The sequence below is a fragment of the Podarcis vaucheri genome (genome assembly GCF_965113315.1).
Source record: "Podarcis vaucheri genome assembly, chromosome: 6".
Classification (NCBI taxonomy): Eukaryota; Metazoa; Chordata; class Lepidosauria; order Squamata; family Lacertidae; genus Podarcis; species Podarcis vaucheri.
In genome coordinates this window covers 87,539,595-87,563,601 of record NC_138764.1, presented here as the reverse complement: position 1 = coordinate 87,563,601, position 24,007 = coordinate 87,539,595, and the positions used below count along the sequence as shown (strand labels likewise).

The 24,007-nt window shown below is 44.5% G+C and overlaps 1 protein-coding gene across 4 annotated transcripts in view; it reads right to left on the bottom strand.

Moving 5' to 3' along the window:
* Positions 1-8,132: 8,132 nt before the first annotated feature.
* SLC9A8 (solute carrier family 9 member A8) overlaps positions 8,133-24,007 on the bottom strand; it is a 55,537-nt gene continuing 39,662 nt past the window's right edge. For 3 of the 4 annotated variants that reach the window (XM_082226113.1, XM_082226110.1, XM_082226112.1), the window contains exons 10-16: positions 22,748-22,853; positions 17,589-17,705; positions 14,950-15,032; positions 12,374-12,485; positions 11,304-11,524; positions 9,486-9,632; positions 8,133-8,778 (exon numbers count right to left, since the gene is read on the bottom strand). In XM_082226113.1, the coding sequence (XP_082082239.1) occupies positions 8,671-8,778; positions 9,486-9,632; positions 11,304-11,524; positions 12,374-12,485; positions 14,950-15,032; positions 17,589-17,705; positions 22,748-22,853 (894 nt within the window). In that variant the 3' untranslated portion in view covers positions 8,133-8,670. The remainder of the gene's footprint in view (positions 8,779-9,485; positions 9,633-11,303; positions 11,525-12,373; positions 12,486-14,949; positions 15,033-17,588; positions 17,706-22,747; positions 22,854-24,007) is intronic. The other variant, XM_082226111.1, reaches the window with a different exon arrangement.

Genomic DNA, 24,007 nt, shown 5'->3' with positions numbered 1-24,007 from the left:
TGAAGGAGAAACAGGGGAATTTAAGGGTTAGGGCCGTACCTGAAGTGGAGAAAGATAATTTGATTGAATTTCTCACACAGGAATTTGCAGACTTTTGGAACCCAGATTTGGGGAAGGATATGGCGCTGTGGGTTAAAGCCTCAGCGCCTAGGACTTGCCGATCGAAAGGTTGGCAGTTCGAATCCCCGCGGCGGGGTGCGCTCCCGTCGTTCGGTCCCAGCGCCTGCCAACCTAGCAGTTCGAAAGCACCCCCGGGGGCAAGTAGATAAATAGGTACCGCTTACCAGCGGGAAGGTAAACGGCGTTCCGTGTGCTGCGCTGGCTCGCCAGATGCAGCTTTGTCACGCTGGCCACGTGACCCGGAAGTGTCTCCGGACAGCGCTGGCCCCCGGCCAATAGATGTGAGATGGGCGCACAAACCCCAGAGTCTGTCAAGACTGGCCCGTTCGGGCAGGGGTACCTTTACCTTTACCTTTAATTTCAAGATAGTGAGAGCTTTTAGGCTTGGAAAAGGAGGGAGGGAGAATCACCCTCCGAACAAAAGAGGAGAGAGATAAAATCTTGAGTCTGCACTTCCAGAAGACTTTGGAAATACATCAGTCGAAAGTGGAAATATTCAAGGATATTCCGAAACATCTTTTGGACCTTAGGTCCAATTACAGAGATTTGGTCGACCTGTTGAGAAGCAACGGAATCATTTTTTGGTGGGAATTCCCCCAAGGCCTATCCTTCAGTTATAAACGGAAGAAGATAAAAATAAGATCAGAAGACGACAAAGATAAATTTTGGAGAGACCACGGAGAAGACCTGCAGAAGAAAGTTACGGGGGAGTTAAGAGCACTTGTAAGTGAAACTTTAGACATACCAGATTTACCTCTGGAAATAAAAGATCGCCTGAAGAAGGTGATACCACCGACAGAACAGGAACAGGCACTGGGTGCAGTTGGAGGAGAAGTAAAGTAACAACATCATGGCTCTGCAACTATTAAGCTGGAATTGTAATGGTTTGAACTCCCCTCAGAAAATGAGATCTGTGTTTCATTTATTTAAAAAGGAACAATTGGATTTGATTTGTTTACAAGAAACACATATAACAAGGTTACGCAGGAAACTACTGATTAATAAAAGACTTGGTCAGGAGTTCATTTCATCGGACAAGGTTAAAAAAAGAGGGGTTGTGATTTATGCAAAGGACAGATTATTACCGAAATTTATCTTTAAAGATGACCAAGGAAGATTTGTGGCAATCGAAATTCAAATACAAGGAGAAAAATTTTTGATAGTAGGAATTTATGCACCAAATGAGGGGAAATCTGATTTTTTAAAAAAGTTGCATGAGACCCTGATGGACTATTTGGATTATAACATGATTTTGATGGGAGACATGAATGGAGTGGTATCTACAAATATGGACAAGGCACAAAGACAGGTAGTCACTAAGGACGATAGACTACCGAAAACTTTCTTTGAGATGACAGACAACTTGGACTTAGTTGATATTTGGAGAACAAAGAACCCCATGGCTAAAGAAGGAACCTTCTTTTCTGAAGCCAATGTGACATGGACAAGAATTGACCAAATATGGGTAACTAGAGCAGTGTTTCCCAACCACTGTTCCGCGGCACACTAGTGTGCCGCGAGATGTTGCCTGGTGTGCCGTGGGAAAAATTAAAAAGATTTTTTTTTTTGGTAAAAGTCGAATTAGGTCCTAATCTATCCCTCGAGCGCCCCTTGTCCGTTATTGTGACGCATGAAGCGTGTTCCCGCCCACTCCCCGCCCTCCCTTGCTTCTCTCTCTCTCTGTGGCGCTCTCCGCTGCTTCCTGCTGGGCATGCGCAGCTCGCCTCGCGCTTCCGTTCCGGCCCCTCCTTCCCCCGACTACCCCGCCACTCCGTTCCTTTCTCTTTCTCGCGTGTCAGAGAGCGGCGGCGCGAGCGCGGCGGTTCCCTCAGGGCTGACGGAGGGCTCGAGGAGGAGGAGGCAGGACGTGGAGGCGGAGAAAGCGGCGGCGGCCACCCCCCACCTCCGGCTCCAGGCCCGTGTAGAAAGCTGAGGGGGAGAGATAGATAGAGGTGGGCGGCGGCGGCGACCACGACCAACCGCCACAGTAGTTGTAGTGGCGGCGACGGCGAGCAGGGACTCCCACTCTCTCTCCGTCGTGTCTCTCTCTCTCTCCTGGGCCCGTCCGTTGAGTCTCCTGCGCGCCTCGGCTACAAGATGAGCATCGAGATCCCGCCGGGTCTGACTGAGCTGCTGCAGGGCTACACGGTGGAGGTGCTGCGGCACCGGCCGCCGGACCTGCTGGCCTTCGCCGCCGAGTACTTCGCCAAGCCGCGCTCTCCTTCCTGCCTCGCTTTGCTGCCTCCTCCCCCCCACCCCCAAAGCTTGGAGGTTCCCCGGCGCCGACCCGCAGGTTTGACCCCCTTCTCACACCTGTTCGCGCTCCTTGCACGGAATGGGGCGGATGGGGAGGAACGGGGCTCGCCGCTGCCTCCGCTCGCCCTCCCCCCCTCCGCCGGCGGTCCCGCGATTCTTGGCTTTTTGGCGGTTGGAACAGAAGGAAGGCAAGGGGGGGATTGAAACTTACACTTTCGTGCGTCCCTCCCGGCGTGACGCTGCACGCTGACGTCACGGGGCTGTAATGGTGGTGTGCCTCGAGATTTTTTTCATGAAACAAGTGTGTCTTTGCCCAAAAAAGGTTGGGAAACACTGAACTAGAGGAATGGCACCAAAGACAAGAAAAGTGGAAATTTGCCCAAAAACCTGCTCCGACCATAATGCTGTTAAGATGGAAATGAAACTAATACCAACTGGATCCTTTAGATGGAGGATGAATGACACCTTATTCAGAGATGAAGATGTGCTTAAGAAGGCCCAAAAAACTTTGAGAGACTATTTTGAGATAAATATGTACACTAATGTGGAAAAAAGAATAATCTGGGACGCAAGTAAAGCAGTTATGAGAGGGTTCTTGAAACAACAGAATGCATTAAAGAAGAGAATTCAAAATGAGAAGAAGGATAAAATTTTGGAGAAAATAATGGAAGGTGAAAAAAAATTGAGAGCAAAACCAAAGTCTCAAGAGATTTTGAGAGAAATAAAGTTACATCAAGTGCAATATATGAAAATGATGGAGATAGAATGGAAAATTAAACAAATGAGACAAAAGACATTCGAGTCGGCTAATACATGTGGGAAATTGCTGGCTTGGCAAATGAAAAAAAGACAAAAATTAAACACAGTTACAAATTTAGAAGTGGAAGGAAGGAATATACAGAACCCAGTTGAGATTAGAAATTGTTTCCAGAGGTATTTTAAACAACTATATACACAAGGGCCACAGAAAGAAACTGATGTAGATCGATTTTTGAAAACGAATGGATTACAAAAAATCTCTCAAGAAAATAAATTAATGTTGAACTACAAAATAACTGAACAGGAGATAGAAGGTGCCATTCAGAATATGCAGTTGGGAAAATCTCCAGGACCGGATGGACTGACTTCTAGATATTACAGATCTTTAAAAGAATGGCTAGTACAACCTTTGAAAGAGGTCTGTAATGAAATAATGGAGGGGAAAAGGGCACCAGAGTCGTGGAAAGAAGCATATATCACACTTGTACCGAAAACAGAGACTGAAAAGACGCAGCTCAAGAACTACCGCCCCATATCACATATAATGAGGATTACAAAAATCTTTGCAGACATTTTGGCTAAAAGACTAAAAAGAGTGCTAGTGGAAGAGATACATAAAGACCAAGCAGGCTTTCTCCCAGGAAGACATCTATCTGACAATGTGAGAAACATAATTAATATTTTAGAAAAATTACAAGTGAACATAAACACTAAGGCAGTTTTGATTTTTGTGGACGCGGAGAAAGCCTTTGACAACATTTCTTGGATTTTTATGAAAAAAATTTTACAGTGTATGGGGGTAGGCCAAGGCTTTGAAAATGGTTTAAGTGCAATATATTCCGAACAAAAGGCAAAATTGATTGTAAATAATGTGGTGATGGAGGAAGTTAAGATTGAAAAAGGGACACGACAAGGTTGCCCAATCTCCCCATTGCTGTTTATATCGGTTCTGGAGGTTCTGCTGAATATGATAAGAAGGGACCAGTTGGTTAAAGGAATACAGGTCGGAGCCAAACAGTACAAATTGAGAGCATTTGCAGACGACTTAGTATTGACGTTACAGGAGCCAGAATCTAGTACTAAAAGAGTTTTAGAACTGATTCAAGAATTTGGTCAGGTTGCAGGGTTTAAATTGAATAAGTCAAAACCCAAAGTTTTAGAGAAAAATTTAACACCAACTGAGAGAGGGAGGTTTCAGAATGAGACAGGTTTAACAGTGGTTAAGAAAGTCAAATACTTGGGGATTAACATGACAGCAAAAAATGGGAATTTATTTAAAGATAATTATGAAAAATGCTGGGTTGAAGTGAAAAAAGATTTAGAAATTTGGTCAAATTTGAAGCTTTCACTGCTAGGCCGTATTGCTGCGATAAAAATGAATGTATTGCCTAGAATGTTGTTTTTGTTTCAAACATTGCAAATTGTGGACAAAATGGACTGTTTTAAGAAGTGGCAGAGAGATATTTCTAGATTTGTCTGGCAGGGCAAGAAGCCTAGAATAAAATTTAAAATACTAACAGATGCAAAGGAAAGAGGTGGATTTGCCCTGCCAGACTTGAAACTTTACTATGAATCAGCAGCTTTTTGCTGGTTGAAAGAATGGCTGCTTCTTGAAAACACAGACATTTTGGATTTAGAAGGTTTTAACAATGTATTTGGATGGCATGCATATTTATGGTATGATAAGGTCAAAGCGCATAAAGCATTTAAAAACCATATTGTCAGGAAAGCATTGTTTAATGTTTGGATAAGATACAAGGACTTACTGGAAAATAAAACCCCAAGGTGGCTGTCACCGATTGAAGCGAAAGCTCTGAAAAAGCTCAATATGGAGGTCAAATGGCCGAAATATTGGGAAATTTTGGAACAAGATGGAGATAGATTGAAATTGCAGAGTTTTGAAAAACTAAAAAACAAAGTGCGTGATTGGCTTCATTATTATCAGATAATGGAGGCATACAATTTGGACAAAAAAATCGGCTTCCAGGTGGAAAACTCAAAATTGGAAACAGAATTGTTAGAACCCAAAACTAAGACTTTGTCAAAAATGTATAACTTGCTGTTGAAATGGAATACTCAGGATGAAACGGTGAAATCTGCAATGATTAAATGGGCACAAGACATTGGACATAACATAATGATGGCTGACTGGGAACAGTTATGGACCACAGGTATGAAGTTTACGGCATGTAATGCCTTAAGAGAGAATATTATGAAAATGATACACAGGTGGTACATAACCCCCGTCAAGCTTGCAAAAATCTATCATTTGCCTGATAATAAATGTTGGAAATGTAAAGAAACTGAAGGTACATTCTTTCACCTTTGGTGGACGTGCCCAAGGATTAAGGCTTTCTGGGAAATGATATATAATGAACTGAAAAAGGTATTTAAATATACCTTCTTGAAGAAACCAGAGGCCTTTCTCCTGGGCATAGTCGGCCAACCGGTGTCAAAGAAGGACAGAATTTTCTTTATGAATGCTACAACAGCAGCAAGAATACTCATCGCAAAGTATTGGAAGACACAAGATTTACCCACTCTGGAAGAATGGCAGATGAAAGTGATGGACTACATGGAATTGGCGGAAATGACTGGTAGAATCCGAGACCAGGGAGAAGAGTCGGTGGAAGAAGATTGGAAGAAATTAAAAGACTATTTACAGAAGTATTGCAAAATTAATGAACTCCAGCAGCCAAGCTGGTGCCAAAGATATTGCTCTACTTTCCTTTGGACCACGTCAGCCAAGAGAAGAGTCTTGTCATCTGGGCAGCCCAGGAGCTCCATGCACACTGCCCAGGATTGCACCCCAGGAAAGTCATTTCAGGGCTGCTAACACAGCAGACCTCACCCCCCGAGGCACACTCCATTGTCTCTTGAGACAGATGCCTACAATGTTCCCATAGGTGATGAAAGTTACCACTCTTTCACATCATCTCCTTCTGCTGCTCATTGCAGCCTTGCCAGTAAACTCATCCTTGACTTTACTATAATGCGCAAGATTAAAAAACAGACTGGCTTCAATGAGGAAGTAGAAGGTAACTCCTAATCCAGCCCTGAACGGAGACTTATTTCAAAATAGCCTGCCTCTTTGTGCCGGGTGATGAACCTTTTCCTGCCCAGGGAAGAGTGAACTTGGGTGAGATGGCAACATTCCAGTGGTGGGTGAGGCCAGAGGTCAAAGTCTGAGCAGAGAGAGGTTTTCCTGGGGTTTTTGGTTTGTGCATTAGGCTTCCGGCAATATTAAAAAGTCAACTGTTAATATAACACTCTCAGAACATAATGTTTTCAGGGAGCCTGCTGATACTTGCAGCACCAGCCCATCCCAGGGCTTTGAGGTCAAATTTATGGCATGGGTAAATAGCTTCCCGGAAAAACACGGAGACACTACATAGTACGGGCTTGGGCAAATTGCTTAATTGATGCTGGGCTTTTAATAAACAAACAAGGAAATGAAACCATCTGGTGATGGGCAGCTGGAGCAAGTTCCTTAGTTTGGGCCAGATGTTTACAGCTATGATAAAATAAGCTCTAGAATCAGAAACGTAGCTCTGCTGGGTAAGGCTGATCTCATAGAATCAGAATTGTAGAGCTGAAGGGACCCTGAGGGTCATCTAGTCCAACCCCCTGCAATGCAGAAATCTCAGCTAAGACATCCATGGCAGATGGCCATCCAACCTCTCCTTAAAAACTCCAATGCTCATAAAGGTGCAGGGTAACAAAAACAGGTTAGGTATAGTTGTCTCCAGTTTCCATTTCCAGCTTCTGATATGTGCAGCCCAATCTTTTTCTCTGAAGTAAAGCATAAGGAGGATTTTTTGCAAAAAAAATACCTTAGATCTTGTGGAGGTCTTACAATAGGTCATGGCAGGGACAGTGTGGGCTAAAGTCTGGCTGCCTTGCCATCAAGCATACAATCTCCTACAGCAGTCTTGGTCAACCTGGTGCCCACCCAATGTTTTGGACTACAACTCCCATCAGGCCTGTGCTGGCTTGGGCAGATGGGATTTGTAGTCCAAAACACCTGGCAGGCATCAGGTGGGCAAAGGCTGTTCTATAGTGCTCGTGAATGGTTTGGGAACACCTGACGCTGTAGTGTCACTGAAGTTAAGGCCTGATCAATAACCTAGACTAAGGCTCCTGCTATATATTGTGCTCTAGGAGGCTTAGTTTTGTCAGAATCAAGTACACACCACCAGAGTTAACACTAAATACATTAATTCCTGTAAATAGGCCACCACAGAAACTAGAGGGCTGTGAAAATTTGTGTACCAGGCTTTTTAGAAACGTCTACCCATGTATTGTCTGATACCAAAGGGCTGCATTGGTTGCCAGGTGTGACACCCCCCCCCCCAGCTCTCCTACCCCATTAAGGTTGCTCATGGCATCAGCCGTGGAAAGGACCATCACTTAGCTTTGGAGACTCCAGCTGTCCTAGGTACCAATTTACACCTGCAAACCATCAATGGATGGACAGTTTAGAAATGCCAGATGACAATAACTGCGCCTTGCTACGGCTCCAAGCCAACAGTGCTGATTAGGAGCCAAATCTTTTGTCATTATGGAGCTCTCCACCACCCTGGTAGGTTCAAGGGGTGGCAGCCTGGGAGGGGGCATATGAGGTGGCAGCTCCTGGCTGTGGAGTTCCCTCCCTAGGGAGGCAGATCTGGCAAGCTGACTCTCTGTTTTTCATCATATGCTGAGGTTTATGACACCTCGGAGGTATACATTTTAGTCCCCACCCTATTATTCAGATTATAGATTGATTTAACTGATGCTGCATTTTTACGTTGCTGTAACCCCGCCCTATGGTGAAGAAAGGAAAGGAATGAATAATGCACATGTTCTCAAGTTGCTGTTGAGTGAGAGCTGGGGATTAAATTCAAGCAAAGTTCTACATCGCAACTGCAGGGAGGGTGAAGTGTGAGTGAAGTAAAGGAGCAGGGGCAGGCCATTTCAATCTCAGAAATAAGAAAACAGCTCAACATCTTCTGAAATACCAGAGACAATGAGGTTTTAATTAGGTGCTTTTCTTCATGCACAGTAACAGTCTTCTGGTACCATTCTTACTCCACACCCCTACCCCATAATATACTAACAGAGCAAATATAAAGATGGACCTGAAATAATAATTTAACTTGCTCACCCCACTGATAGAAGTTCACAGTATTATTCATCATTCATTCCCACCACGAGTCAGTGTATTTGACAAAGTATAGGATAAAGTGCATTACGGGTTGTTGTTTTTTGACACAGTCCTACGAAATCTCTCTAATGTACAATCATAATGGGTACAGCCCATTTTCTCATTATTCCAAAGTAGATGGTGCTTGCTGTTCAAGGATTCGACATAACTCCCAGAGACATTTGGCATTAGAGTTCGTCTTTCGTTTCAAACTGTGGTGCAACCTTTTCTTAGGAAAGGAGTTTCCAGGTGGCACTCTTACAAAGATGTATACTGAGTACACTCTGCACAACTCAAGTACTGTCATAAATCTAATTTTTGGTGTCATTGACGCAAGGGACTCCACCCTGTCACAGTAACTCCTGCTCGTCGTCTTCAGAACCGGAGGGCCCTTGTCGCACTTCTTCGTACCATTTGTTGGTGAGGGTTTTCATCTGTATGCGTCCGTGATGTAAGTCCTAAGGGAAAGGAACATTGCAACCGCTTAAGACAGCATTTCTATCTTTCCCTGTGTTGGAAGAACAGCCTGTGGCTGAGAAGTGCGAGTTTTGAACGTGTGGGTTCTGAACAAAGCAGGCACTGAATCTAAACCAATTATGAAAGATTTCTTTGCATGCTACAAAGTGTTGCTGTAGCTCATCCAACCCCACTGTGAAAAAGGGAGCGTAGTGGCAACATTCACACAGAATAACGAAACTTTGCAGGTGGAAGGAGTTTCCCTGCCAGGGTCTGTCTCAGCCTGGGGAATGCCCTTTCTCTCCTGAATCCCACACCTAGCTTCTCTCTCCAGGGAGGCCTGAACGGCACCAATGCTGTCACTGTTTCAGCACCAAGCAAATATAGGTTTGTTTGTTTTTGTTTGGTGCTGCCCAGATGCCTAAGAAACAATGATTGAATGTTTTTACACTAATAGTGTTTTTAATAAGTTGGGTGTGTGTTTTTACAGTATCACTATATATATTTCTTCTAAACTGCTTCAGGACATTGCTGTGCAAAGTGATTCCTAAGAATGTGCTGGATCAGGCCAATGGCTCATCTAGTTCAGCGTTACAGCTGCCAACCAGATGCCAGTGGAAAGCCTGCAAGGTGGACATGAGCACAACAGCACTCTGCCCACCTGCAATTCCCAGCAAATGGTATTCAGAGGCACAATGGCCGAACCCACCTCTTGTGTGAGCCGCCTAGTGAAGAAAGGATTCAAGTATTTAACATCGAGCCACATAAATCCTTTGAGGTCCTGGCGCTTTAAGTAGTGGGCTTCATACTCTTCCTCGGTGAGTTCGGACAAGTGTTCAGATTCAATGGTGTTACCCTGGAGAGATCAGAGAAGAGAAACGAAACATCAGAATCCCAAACCATTGTTTCCTCGGTCACTTCTTAGCCTTTCCCATTCACATACTTCACTGAAGCCAATCAATACTCCCGACAGAAAGCAGCAATATAAATAATAACGATCGTTTGGGTAATGAAATGCCAATTTCCAGCAGACCATTTCAAGAATGTGGGTTCAGAGGAGGCTAAAATTGCCATGGCATTCGTCAGTCCTGTTCTGATACTGCTGATGGTTATGGCTGTGCCAAACACATGGAGAAGGAAAGCGGCAAGCACATCTGCCTCCACACGATTGAGGGAATCCCCGGCCGTGTCATCCCCTGGACAGCCAATCAGCTGGCTCGGGGGCGTGGCCTGCCCTATTTAACACAGGCGGGCCGGGGGGCGAAACCCCCTGAGCCTGAGGTCCATGCACATGCCACTAAACTGTGGCTTAGCACAACATGTGAACTAGGCTTTTAAAGTGTCTTCGATGGGAGATAATGACGTTGGAGTCACCAGTGTTTTAAGGGCCGTGGGTGCATTCGGATTTTTGAGTGAGTGATGTGGGAGCTACCTGCTCTACCTGGTTCTCTCTCCCTGCCCAGGATCAGCTCCACGCTCCCCCCTGCACACAAGAGAAAGAAAGCATACGTGTGCATGCGTGTGTGAGCGCTCTTTCTCACACACTGCTCACTTTTCAACGGATCTGGGTGAAAGTCAGATCAGGTAGAATGAACCTGGGCCTTGAAAAGTACATGGAGATGAAAGAGAAGTGGGGAAAGGACCGGTCTTCCAAATTCCTGCTTCAGTTCTAGGTGCTTTTCAGGGGAGAACAAGGTAAGCATCCTCACCACTGCATGATCAAGTGGGGCCGTGAGCTGGAGTGGAAAGGTGAGTTCAGAGGCTTTAGGGGCACTAGAGGAAGACTTCAAGGGCATCTCACCCGTGGGAACCACACTGGCATGCCCTGTTTGACACAACACCTGGATATGGTGCAACAGACACGTCAGGCTTTATGGGAAGGTTCACGTGCAGTGTGGATCTGAATGCTCTTCCAGTACAACTCATTTTCTCAGTAAAGCACTGGCCTGTTCTGAACACTTTGCTACCTGCTCTGTACATTGCAGAACAACAGCTTGGGTACAGCCAACTGTTTCACAGTACTTCTGGTTTGGCAAGATAGTGGACGTAAGCAACCTTTACTCTTTGGGGAACTCTCTGCCTTTCTCTGAACAGAGCCGTGCATATCCCCATTTTGAACAGCTTGCCAGTGATTTACAGCTGCCGCTTAATGGCGGAGCGGAACACCACTGTCTCCCTGAGTGATGTGTGACTCACTATCTATGTGTTATTATCATCCACTTATATGTGCCTCAGTCCACCCAGTGCTATCATGACTGAATTTCAGCAGAAATGCTATTTCACTTAAAGGAAATAACTTGCCATTAAACTTCAAGTTGTGAGTGGTATTACAAACTGGAAAAGGGCTCTGTCAAGCCCAGGATTAAAGGGCAGAGATGTTCCATGCAGAACATTCAGGAGGCCATCAACTCCTTGGCCTGAAGGTCTGGCCTTTCCTTTAATTCACATACAGTGACAGAAGCGGTCAGAGAGTTTGGCGAAAGTGAAGGATCCGCCCCGCTTAAGCCTGGAAGGAAAAGGAGCTCACCATTTTTTCTGTCTTGCTGAGGTTAATGTCCTTCTTGTTCTTTCGCCGGGCTTTGGAGTCTTCAATGTCGATCAGTCTGATTAAGGGCATGGTCCCTCCTCCCAGTAACAAGATGGTGAACAGCACAATGATGATTGTCGTGGTGCCAATGAGCTGCCGCTTCTCTATCGGCTCCAAGCCCAAATGGAGGCTCAAGGCATATGGGATGGCCCCACGCAAGCCTAGATGAGCAGAGGGAAAATAAGGAATGCAATTTATTTACCAATAGGCAGGCTTCTTAAGCTACACAAACAATTTGGTTGTTTTACTTGTTGCTTTTAGATTGGGCACATCCCATACCCAGCACCCTGGTTTCATCTACTGCAGCCCACAGACTTTTGACAAGGCTGCATTTGTCATCCCTTGTTACCCTTCACCCTGTCTCTGTTGGGGAAAGGGTTGCAGCTCAGTGGTAACATGTTTTTTGCATGCAGGAGGCTTCGGGTTTAATCCCTGGCATCTCCAGACAGGCCTAGGAGGGACCCCTGGCTGAAGCCCCGAGGAGCTGCTGCGAGTCAGTGCAGACATAACTGATTTACATGGACCATTGGTATAGGACAGCTTGCTATGTTCCTAGTGTCTCCTTCACAAAATGTTGGACATTTGAGTTGCCTTATGCTGAGTAAGGTCACTGGAACATCCAGCCCAGTACTGCCTACTCTGACTGGCAGTAATGCTGCCTGGATGTCTCCACCTGGAGGTTTTTCCCCATCACCTCCTACCTGGCTCCACAGCATTCACACAGCAACCTCCTACCTGGCCATTCCACTGGAGATGCCTCAGCTGGAGAACTTCAGAATGCAAAACTTGTGCTTTGCTGCTGGCTGATGCCCCTCTTTTTACTGCAGGGCGGTTAAATTAGTAGCATACCAATAAAAAAATAAAAAAATGGAAACTGTAAACTGTAAACTCCTCAGGGCAGGGATCTGTCTTTTTGCTTGCATTGCTCCATAAACGTTGATCAGTAGTACAATATGAAGAAGTAACTAGGATTTTTTTTTTTTAAGTATCAAGTAAGCCAAAATACTTACCACTAAACCACATGATGAACATCATTTTTGGGGTGATCTTGTGATCGCGGAAGAAATTGAGCAGGTAGGAGAGGGGGAAAATATTGACAGCTCTGCCAAAAAGCACAAGCACCTGTCAAAAGACAAGCAAATTAGCCACTGGGCAAGGGGAAGCATTATTTCAGGCACATCAGAGCAGTCCAAATTGTAAGCGGCTAGTGAGGACGCTCCTCAGATCAGCTGATAATCAAGAGTCACAAATAAGTCATTGTACACCAGCTCTTCTGCCAGGGGTTAGTATCCAAGGAAGTGATTCCACCGGAAAAAGGATTTCTATTTTGCACAACTCCCCCTCCCTCTCCTGTCCCTGCGTATGCCCCGTGCCCTCCCCAAATCTGCTCAAAAGGGTCAGGGGGAAACACAGAACAGAATTAGGGGCTGTGCGGGAAGAGGAAGAATTGCATCCATGGAAATAAGAAGCTCACTGCCCCAATTAAAGGGATAATGAAAACTATTTCTTTAAAAAGGGGAGTGGGGCGTAGCTCATGATATAGGTTACAATAATGTGTGGGATGTATGTAAAACAATAGATGTATTTTTTTATTTCTCAGTTATACCCCATCAAAAGACAACCTTCCCATATTGTCCTAAAAGTAGGTATATATATTCTTGTGTGTGTGCACGCATACACACACACAAACTTATCTGTGGAACCCTTGGGAGGTGGTGGACTCTCCTTCCTTGGAGGTTTTTCAGCAGAGTTTGGAAGGCCATCTGTCATGGATGCTTTAGCTGAGATTCCTGCATTGCAGGGGGGTGGACTGGATGACCCCGGGGTCCCTTCCAACTCTACAATTTGAAGATCATTCATATGCTCCTCCTCCTGGCAATTCACTGTTCAACAGTGACAGAATAACACTCCCTGCTAGCAGCAGTCCCTGCTGTAGACTATTCTCTTTAGGCTGCCCACTGAAAGCAGGGAGAGGAATCCATCATTCTGTCACTCTTAACTATTTCTGACTATGAGATGGAGCAGGCAGCCAATAATCCCCACGTTTACTTGGAAATAAAGCAGCTCTAAATAAAAAGAGACACTTCCAAGGAAATATGCAAGGGAGCAGAGTGCATATTAAGTAATTGTGACTATATATTGTCAGAGCTTAGGCAAGAACTATGGGTTTCTTGCACAACCACTGCATAACAACATGTCGTGTTCTGAGATGTGTACCTTTTGTTTCGAAAGAGAAGCAAATGCCTAGCTCCCAAGGCCTCCAGAGAGCGAGATGGTCAGAGGCAGTACCTCTCCAGTAGCAAACATGGCGGGGGGGGGGCGTACGTGACAAAACAAGGTAGCCATCACTGCTTTGTCGTGCTTGCGAGCTTATTATGAAGGCACCCAGCAGGCCAATGCTGGAAACAGGATGCGGGACAGGACAAGTCACAATGTCTTGCCCTTGCTGGGTCCCTGGTTGCAGGGGATTTGTGCAAGGCAGGGATGTCTAAGGCCGCTCCAAGGTCCAATTCCAGGCAAGTTATTTGCTCCAATAAGGGCTCAGGGAAAAAGCAAACCAAGGGGCAGTGCAAGGTCCATGCCCCAGGAAGCGGAGGGTCAACGGAGGGCTCAGGAAAAAGGCAAACTGAGGGGCTGTTCAGGTAATGAGTGCATCAAGATCAGGGACAAGATATAGTGCTAGTAGCAATGTGCTGTTCAAGCTGCTCTCCCAGCCTCGTAGTGAGGCTCTTAACCCAGAGCCCCACACTGGTTCCTGCTGCAGCCTCTTAGAAGTTGGTAAAAGAGCAGTGGCGTGTGGTGAATTTTTTCATAGGGGAACAGTTAGGGCCAGAGGCATCAGCTTGTGAGGATAGAGGACAAAGCCCCATCCAAATCCTCCCCCCTCCCCGAAGAGTAAACTGCAGGTTTCTGTTAGTCTGCTAAATTCTATTCTGACAAATAGCAGTTCCATAAACTGAGGGGCCACCACAGAAAAGGCCTTCAGATTATGGGACTCCCCCTCCACAGAAGTGAGGGTGGCCTCGACCAAACAAACCTTTAAGCAGACTTCAAAAACCTGTTTGTTAATCTGATCTATTCACAGAGCTCTGTTAACTTAATAAGCACAGCCACTAAATGTCGATGGGATTTCATTAGGGTGGACATTTCTAAATTATAAGAAAATCCCACAACTCCAGAGTGTGATTGTTAATTTACTTAACTTTCTCATTCACCCTGCTCTTGAGACCTGCATTTCTGAACTTTTCACATATACCTAGATAAATATATTACAAAGAGAATATATGCCAAAATCACAGACCCTTGAGAACTTTGACCAAGATGGAACTTTTGAAAAGCTGTCTCAGGCTTTTGACATGGTGCCCCTAAGTGCAGTCACCAAGAATGCTTTGCCATTATTCCTATTTTGCAAAAGAGAAGCTTTTTAAAAAACAAACAAACACAATGGCTATTCAGTGGGTTCATAACTCATCAGAAAATGGAACCATTAAAATTTGTGGGTTCTTTGAAACAGCACCAAAGGAGCTCAACACAACACCTCTCTTAAAAAAAAGTATGAATGTTTATCCCTTAAGAAAGTACTTACTATGCACCAGATGACAAAGGACATTTCAAACTTGTGAGGGAAGCTAAATATTGATAGGCCTAGAAATGCAAAAACGCAAGTTTCTGAAAGAGAGAGAAAACAGAGACAAACAGTCAACCAGGCTGGATATTGCAAAACCACATGCATAGCCCTTTGATGCTGCAGTTTATTAGCACTGAATTACTGTGGCCTGAACGGTGTGGGGAATTCTTAAAAGGACCGCTTGATACGTATGCAGCTGCATAAATGAACAGGCAGCCGGAATAGTGTTGTAAAGAGAAATGGAAAGAAGCATTCATGACACCCTGATATTTTCTATTTTCTTCTTAAAGGCAGTAGAAGAGGAAACAGGGAGTAGGAGTTTCCTCTTCTGCTTCCTTTGCAGAAAGCTCTAAAATTGGGCTGTATCTCCTTTTATGTTCTAAGTTGGGGGAGCATATATTGAACTGGTGAACAAAAGCAACAGCAACCCACCCCACCTAATAATTAAAGACCTTGTATGTATATGCTACCTGTGTGAAAACCGTGAGAGAGAGCAGAGAAACAGATGAGAGCAAATGGATTATACTTTGGATGTACTGACACAAAGAGCCTTACATTTGGGCTCACGTAACTAGTTGATCAGGAATAGACAACTGCATGTGCTTAAAATTAATTAATGTGTTTAGCAATTAAGAGTGTTGGACTAGGACCAGTGAGAAGAGGGCTCAGCCATGAAGCTCACTAGTTGACCTCAGGCCAATCATTTGTCTCTGACTAACTTACCTCGCAGGTACAGATAGGTAGCCGTGTTGGTCTGCCATAGTCAAAATAAAAAAATTCCTTCCAGTAGCACCTTAAAGACCAACTAAGTTAGTTCTTGGTATTTCGTATTAGTAATACCAAGAACTAACTTAGTTGGTCTTTAAGGTGCTACTGGAAGGAATTTTTTTATTTTGACTACCTCGCAGGATTATTGTGAGGATAAAATAAGGAGCAGGAGGAGAACAGTGTGCACCACCCAGAGCTCCTTGGATGAAAAGTATGACATAAATGTGACAGTGATAATAACAATAATGTAATCCCCACTTAAAATAACAAACAAAAATGGCTAAAATAAGGCAATATCAGAAAGAACAGGATATGCAGAGATACTTTTTTATTTATATTCTTTTGTATTCATTTGTTACCAGGTCCCCCCCCCCAAAAAAAAGTTTCTTTATATCCAAAAGCTTTTAACAGCAATGTAGGCATGTTGCATCTCCTAAATCTAAAAATAGCCTAGAGGGGGGAAGGCGTCAAAGAGATCTATTTTGTTATCAATCTTGTGGCAAGTCTTAGCCAGAGCCTGGAGGATGAGGGAGAGAAAAAGATTTACTACACATTTTATCTTGTTTGGCAGTAAAGGTGACTTTAGACTGCTTGGCAGACTCCGTATTAGTAAGTCGGAAATGTGTGGAAGAGATACTCCCCTGGCTACAGGAACATTTCTCTCTCTCCTTCTCTCTCTGCCTATAATTCATGTCTCTGAATGGCTTTAAACGGTGGTTAGATGAATTCAGATGTGATCGCTCTGGCAGCAGCTGCTACCCAAGGTATCTTAAGTGTCCAGGTTCACAGGCAGGGGAGGCGATTAGCTGAGGGACAACAGCAGAGGCGAGACATCACCTCCATGCTGGCTTTCCCAGAAACATCTGGATACCCAGTGATGTCCAAGACATTGAACTAGATCAGGGATGGAGAATCTGTGACTCTTCAGATGTTGCTGGACTCCAACTCCCACCATTCCTAGTCATGCTGGTGGGGGCTGATGGGAGTTGGAGTCCAACAACATCTGGAGGGCCGCAGGTTCACATCCCTTAGATCCAGTGAGACTCTTATGATAACCTGAAACCACTGCTACTTACTCAAGGTGGGGCGCAGGGTTCTCTTCCTTGCCATTTGATCCTAACAACAACCCTTTGAGGTAGGTTAGGATGAGAGACAGTGAGTTTCATGGCTGAGTGTGGATTTGAACCCTGGCCTCTTGAGTCCTAGCCGAGCACTCCAACCACTAGGTCACACTGCCTCTCACGCATCATGCTGTGCAGAATAACTCCTAACCACACTGCCCTGAGCTCCATGGCAGGATACAAATGTGAGAAACAATTCCCTGGTCAGGGGTTTTTAATGTCTGATGCTCTATTGAGTTTCAGTTTGTTGGAAGCTGCCCAGCGGCTGGGGTAACTCAGTCAGATGGGCAGAATATAAATGATTAATAATAATAATAATAATAATAATAATAATACAGTCATACCTTGGATCCCAAACGCTTTGGTACTCAGACGTTTTGGCTTCCGAAAGCCGCAAACCCGGAAGTGAGTGTTCTGGTTTGTGAACGTTCTTTGGAAGCCGAACGTCTGAAGGGGCTTCCGTGGCTTCCGATTGGCTGCAGGAGCTTCCTGCAGCCAATCAGAAGCCACACTTCGGTTTCCAAACATTTTGAAAGTCAAAGGGACTTCCGAAATGGATTCCATTCGACTTCCAATGCACGACTGTAATAATAATGGCAAGCCAGTCTATAGCTACGTGAGAGCTACATGAGTGTGTGGATAATCAGGAATCATTTTAATAGCAGAAGTTCAGATTAAGGAGACCAAGAAGAAGAAGACAGCATATACCACACATGAAAGCAACGGTCCTCAGTGTCTGCTGCATTAGGATCTGTGTAACCGGCGAGAGGTTATGGTGAGTGTAGTGAGACATCACGATGCCAGAGAACAAGATAGCCATGATACCTGGAGAAACAACAGCACAAATCAGATAAATATTATTTCACGTATCAATGCATAACCTTACAAATCTCCCCCCAGCTCTTGCTCATCCCAGACCAATTAGCAAAACATCAACACTGCTCTGTGATGCAGAAAAGGGAACGGGGAAAATAAATCAGGAAGTGAGCCCTACTCCACCTTTGGGTGTAAGTTGTTGCATCGACATTGTACAATTAGTTTGGCCAGATGCCAAAGGTGCCTCAATCATCTGGTTCAACCGGTGCAAACATAGCCATACTTGTCACTGTCAGGCTCAAAAGACATTTTTATGAGCTCTAAAAGCACAGAAGCTCCTATATATGCAAGGGCTTCCTTATTCCTTTCAAAATTGGAGACAGCTCGGAGGATGGGTGCTGATGTTTAGGCATCTTGGAGATTAATGGGAGGCAGTCCCTGCTTATGACGGAGCCTCAGGTTTGTGCTGGAGCTCCTAAAGCACTTTGGATCAGGCTACCGATGTATGAGAGGCTGAATCCACATGTTTTCTGCCTTAGGGGTAGAAGAGCTATAAATCAAAACATCTACAGGCCAGGAAACGGCACCATCTGTCCTTCCACAGCATGCGCTGCCCAGATTTCAGGGGGGGGGGGAAAGCTTGCAAGAAACCAAGAAGGAAATAAAATATTTTCTGGGACAGCAGATAACGCTGGACTACATAGAGTCTGTGAATATACCGCTTTCATCATCAACAATATTCTCACCTTCAATGCAGTTAGGAAGCCAGCTCAGGGGGTGGGAGGGGCAGAATCTGAAGTGGTCCCTTCAAGATGAGCACATGAGCCTGGGTGAAAGCCCACTGAAACCCAGAAAGTGGTGCCCCGCAAGACGAATGCCTCGCAAGACGGAAAACCCGCTAGACGAAACGGTTTTCCGTTTTTGAGCTGCTTTGCAAGACGATTTTCCCTATGGGCTTGCTTTGCAAGATGAAAACGTCTTGCGAGTGTTCCGATTTTTTTCCACTCCCCCCCCTTTTTCTAAGCTGCTAAGCCGCTAATAGCCTTTTAGCCTCTAATCCACTAAGCCTTTAATAGCTGCTAAGCCTTTAATAGCCGCTAAACCACTAATAGCGCTAATCCGCTAATAGGGTTGCTTCGCAAGACGAAAAAACCGCTAGACGAAGAGACTCGCAGAACGGATTAATTTCGTCTTGCGAGGCACCACTGTATTAACTTGATACTTTCTTTAGCAAAATCAGTTTAAAGGACTGGTGAGGTTTGGCTACAAGTTGGTTGAGCTGGAATGGAAAATAATATGGCTCAGAGCAAGTTACTTTGAGCATTATAGCCTTGCCGGTCAGCAAAATTGGTTAGAGCATGGGGCTGATAATGCCAAGGTCACAGGTTTGATCCCCGCATGGGTGCATTTTGTGGCATTGCAGGGGGTTGGACTAGATGATCCATAGGGTCCCTTCCAGCTCTGATTCTATGTACGTATATGTATGTAGTTTGGGACTTGGAGTCAAGGTTGGAGTCTACTATAATTACAGAAGCCCCCTTTTTTTGAGTTGATGCTTCTTAGTAACTTAGTTTTGAGAGACTATTTTTTTTTAGGATTTCAATTTTTAAAACAAAATTTATATAAGATTTACTACATGACTTGTGATTTATCAAACTAAAGGCATCTTGCCAACTATTCAGCAGGTGAACTCATTCAAGCTTCTACGGAACTGCTTTTTTAAATTTATTTTTTCAAGCAGACAGAAAAGTGGGTTGAAGGTAGCTAAAACCATGATTCTTTGGCATTCCCCCCCCCCAATTGTGACTGTGGTCTCAGAGGCCATCTGAAAGTACACCGAAGATCCTGAACTATGGTTTAAAAGCTAAGCCCATTGATTCAAAGTCCCTGTGTACTTTCTATGTATTCACAGAGCTGGAGGAAGCAGGCTGAGATACAGCAGTGCCCCGCAAGACGAATGCCTCGCAAGACGAAAAACTCGCTAGACGAAAGAGTTTTCCGTTTTTTGAGTCGTTCCGCAAGACGAATTTCCCTATGGGCTTGCTTCGCAAGACGAAACGTCTTGCGAGTTCTTGCGAGTTTGTTTCCTTTTTCTTAAAGCCGCTAAGCCGTTAATAGCCGCTAAGCCGTTAATAGCCGCTAAGCCGTTAATAGCCGTGCTTCGCAAGACGAAAAAACCGCAAGACGAAGAGACTCGCGGAACGGATTAATTTCGTCTTGCGAGGCACCACTGTATTTTCCAGTAGGGAAATCACCGCATGTACCATCCACGAAAGTGAGATCACACATGACACGTCACCAAACTCCACCTAGACAGCATTTGCCAAGCTCTGATGAATTTCACTCAGATGTGCAAGTGCTTGCACAAAGGAAATGAAAAACTTCCTATGCAATCAGGACTGGGCTACAGGCACAAAAAGGGGCCAAGCCCCTGCAGCATTAGAACACAGATAGTGATCTGATAGTAGCTGACAGGCTCAGCAAACCTCAGTGTTTCCATAACCCCTTGGCTGATTTTTTAAAAATGCTCAGTTACGTAATAACTCAATTTGCCCAATGTAATTCCTAACACTTCATTAAGTGTTTATTAAATCACTGAATGGGCTCCAAATTTCTAATTATTAATAGTTCCACGGTTTCCCAGATTTCATCTGGGATGCACTGCTACAGAAGGATAAACATGGGATCATTGGGGTCGCCTCAGGATGGGGAGGTTTTTAAAGAAGGCTGATCGCCGATGAATTGATGCTTTTGAATTATGGTGCTGGAGGAGACTCTTGAGAGTCCCATGGACTGCAAGAAGATCAAAACTATCCATTCGGAAGGAAATCAGCCCTGAGTGCTCACTGGAAGGACAGATCCTGAAGCTGAGTCTCCAATACTTTGGCCAACTCATGAGAAGAGAAGACTCCCTGGAGAAGACCCTGATGTTGGGAAAGATGGAGGGCACAAGGAGAAGGGGACGACAGAGGACGAGATAGTTGGATAGTGTTCTTGAAGCTACCAGCATGAGTTTGACCAAACTGCAGGAGGCAGTGGAAGACAGGAGTGCCTGGTGTGCTCTGGTCCATGGGGTCACGAAGAGTCAGACACGACTGAATGACTAAACAACAACAACAGGATGGGGAAGAGCTTGAAAATCCACTCTAAATTGTATGCGCCAATACACAAGTGTTGCCATCATAAGTGGAATGGAAGTGGTCATCAAAAGAGCTGCTCCATGCCTGCCTTAGATGAATTAGATTCATTGTGTAAGCTGTTATCAGTCATCCATCATGCCTCCTATGGAATCATAAAGGAACAACCAGAAAGGGAAGGAATAGGGCACCTCTTACATGTAAAGCAAGATGGATTTCAAGCTCTGATGCTTAAGATGAATGGCAGGCAGGCTTAGATGGAACAGACACATCAGAGAGCAACTGTGGTGCAGAGGTTAGAGCCTTAGACTAGGATGTGGGCATCCAGGGTTCGAATCCCCATCAGACATGAAGCTCACTGGGTGAGCCTGGGCCAGTCACTGTCTCTCAGCCTAGCCTACCTCACAGGGTTGTTTAGAGGATAAAACAGAGAAAGAACTGTATGTGCCATCTTTGAGCTTCTTGGAGGAAAGGTGGGAAAGAAATATAACAACAACAACAACAACAACAACAACAACAACAACAGCAGCAGCAACAACAACAACAACAACTTGTGGCAAATCAAATGGGAGTTTTCTTAAGTATCTGCAGGAAGAATGAGGGAGAATGTTTCAAATTCTATATGCAGAAACCACCACTATTTGATTGTAATCTTTCATACCCACCCACCTGTGATTATAATAAATGCAAATGGACTTATGTCAAGTCACAACACCCCAGATGCTATAGAGAAATGGTCATAGGAGCACTTAGGCTCCTTACACTACATTCCATGATGATTAAACATGCATTTCCTTCCAAGTCTTAATGCAAGATCCCTTATTTGGTGGCGGGGGTAGCGGTTGGGGAGGAGAGTAGGAATGGTGTTAAAAACAGGAGATTGCATTCCAATGTTTCATTATATCAGACTCTGGAAAGGGACCTGGGTTTCCTGAAGCACCCTCGTTTGTGCTAATGTAGCATTAGCCTTGGGACTAATGTAACCACATGGGTTACATTATGAGCAAAAAGTGTTGGAACCGACTACAAAGCAGGCTTAGATCCATCAATATGGAGAGAGCTTCCTTGTCTTCTCTTCCTATAGACATGACTGAGTTCAACCAAGAACAGACACTTAATTTATACTACCTGAGTATCAACTTCACACGACACATGGCTCTTGTACAGATGTTCTTTCTTCTACCAAGAATGTACAGCCTGAGTGCACACCCCACCTTGTTCCTTCCCCTGGGTAAAAGTAACTCAGAGCAACATCAGGTTTATATGTATTGGGGATTTAAACCCACTATCTATCCCCTCTCTTTCAGTCTCAGACTGGAAGTTGGGTTCCAGGACACAAATAAACCAAGCATTAGTCTTGGTTAGGTAATACCTTCCACCCTGAGCTACTGGGGTAGAACAAAAGCATACACTGATCTGAAACAGTTACAGATAGGTAGCCGTGTTGGTCTGCCATAGTCAAAATAAAAAAATTCCTTCCAGTAGCACCTTAAAGACCAACTAAGTTAGTTCTTGGTATGATATACTGCAGTGTATCTGAAGAAGTGTGCATGCACACGAAAGCTCATACCAAGAACTAACTTAGTTGGTCTTTAAGGTGCTACTGGAAGGAATTTTTTTATTTTGATCTGAAACAGTGCATTTCCCACATTGTGGAGTTTCTCTACAAAATGTACTAGAGCTCAAGCAACCTCCAGAAGTAGCAGAAGAGCTTTTCATTTGGATGCAACATAGCGGACGCAGAGTCTACTGAAGACTCTGTAGCACAAATTTCGCGCATGAGCTCTACAGCCCTTGCAGAAAATTGTGGACAAGAAATATGCCAAAGAAGCAGAAAGTTCTAACTATCCCGACAGACTGTATATCTTTTTGACAATCTCAAGAGGCCTTGGGCTTATTCGTTTTGCAACTTACCTGAGAGAGAAATGCCTTCTGCAAGTCCGTAGGGAAGATAAGCAAAGATGATCATCATTCCAAACTCCAGGGAAGGAGTTTTCCGTAAATCAATATGCTTCAGCACGTTAATATCAAAGAGTTAAGCAAAATAAAAGAAAGATACGGGAGCAGGAAAATCGGACAAATAGAAAAACAGTTCTTTTTTGACCAGAGGAGAACAAGAGGGCTAGGGGTGGAGGTCCCATAGTGAGCCAATATATAGGACCCATGAGAAATACCCTGTGCAAAGCAGAGTTCTTGTATTCTTCTCTCCATGCTGTACAGTGCGGCGGCAGGCAATGTTGTACACTCCAGATATCCAAGTCCCATCAGCCCCAGCAAACATGACCAATGACCATGGATGGTGGGAGTTGCAATCCAACATCATCTGGAGGGCACCACATAGGCTATGCCTGATAAAGTTTCAGGTAGAACAACAGGTGCTGTTTTCCTGCCATGTGGTGATGCTCTGTTGGAAGAATCGAATTTTAAAGGCCCCAAGAAGAAGGGCAGGCCCACTCTGCATACAAATGCCTGGTTTGAACAACACACTAGGCCAAATCATGGTTTATCAACATCGCACAACTGTCCAAGCTCCTGGAGTGGAGCTTGCAGCCACTTTGCTCCTCACTGGTCCTTTTTGATGCCATGTGGCACTAAGCCAAGGTTTGCCCTAGCATGTTGTCCGAACTGGGACAAGTGGCTGGCTAAGCTCTCTCCTCATTCACCACAAGGTGAAAGCAAGGATTTGTCCATTAATTTCAGGGGATCTACTGTGAATATGACTTAGTAGCATATCCCCCTGTGTTTTTCACCTTGCAAACTACACTGGAATCAGTTCGGGGAAGGACAGTATAAGAAATGCTTTACCTAAATAAATAAAATTATTAGAAAGCCTGTGACCCAGAAACATACCTTTCTCATCCAAATCATTCAGCTGTATGGTGATAACAAATAATGCAAGTTGCCTTTTGCCTTAACACATTATTATGCTCCAGAGCTAAGGTACTACTTTTTGAAATGGAAAAATTTAATAGAAGGGAAACTGAACTACTCGCCTCCTCATTTTTGTTCTTCTGTTATCAGCTGTCAATGATCAAAAGATGAAAAGGTCATCTTCCCACCAACCCAGCTCAACCACAAAGGTTAAATTTTACAAAACAACCCCATTCAGTGTTTGCATTAGGAATGACATGAAAAAGACCCTTTGGCTAAAGTTTGCTTTATATATATATATAT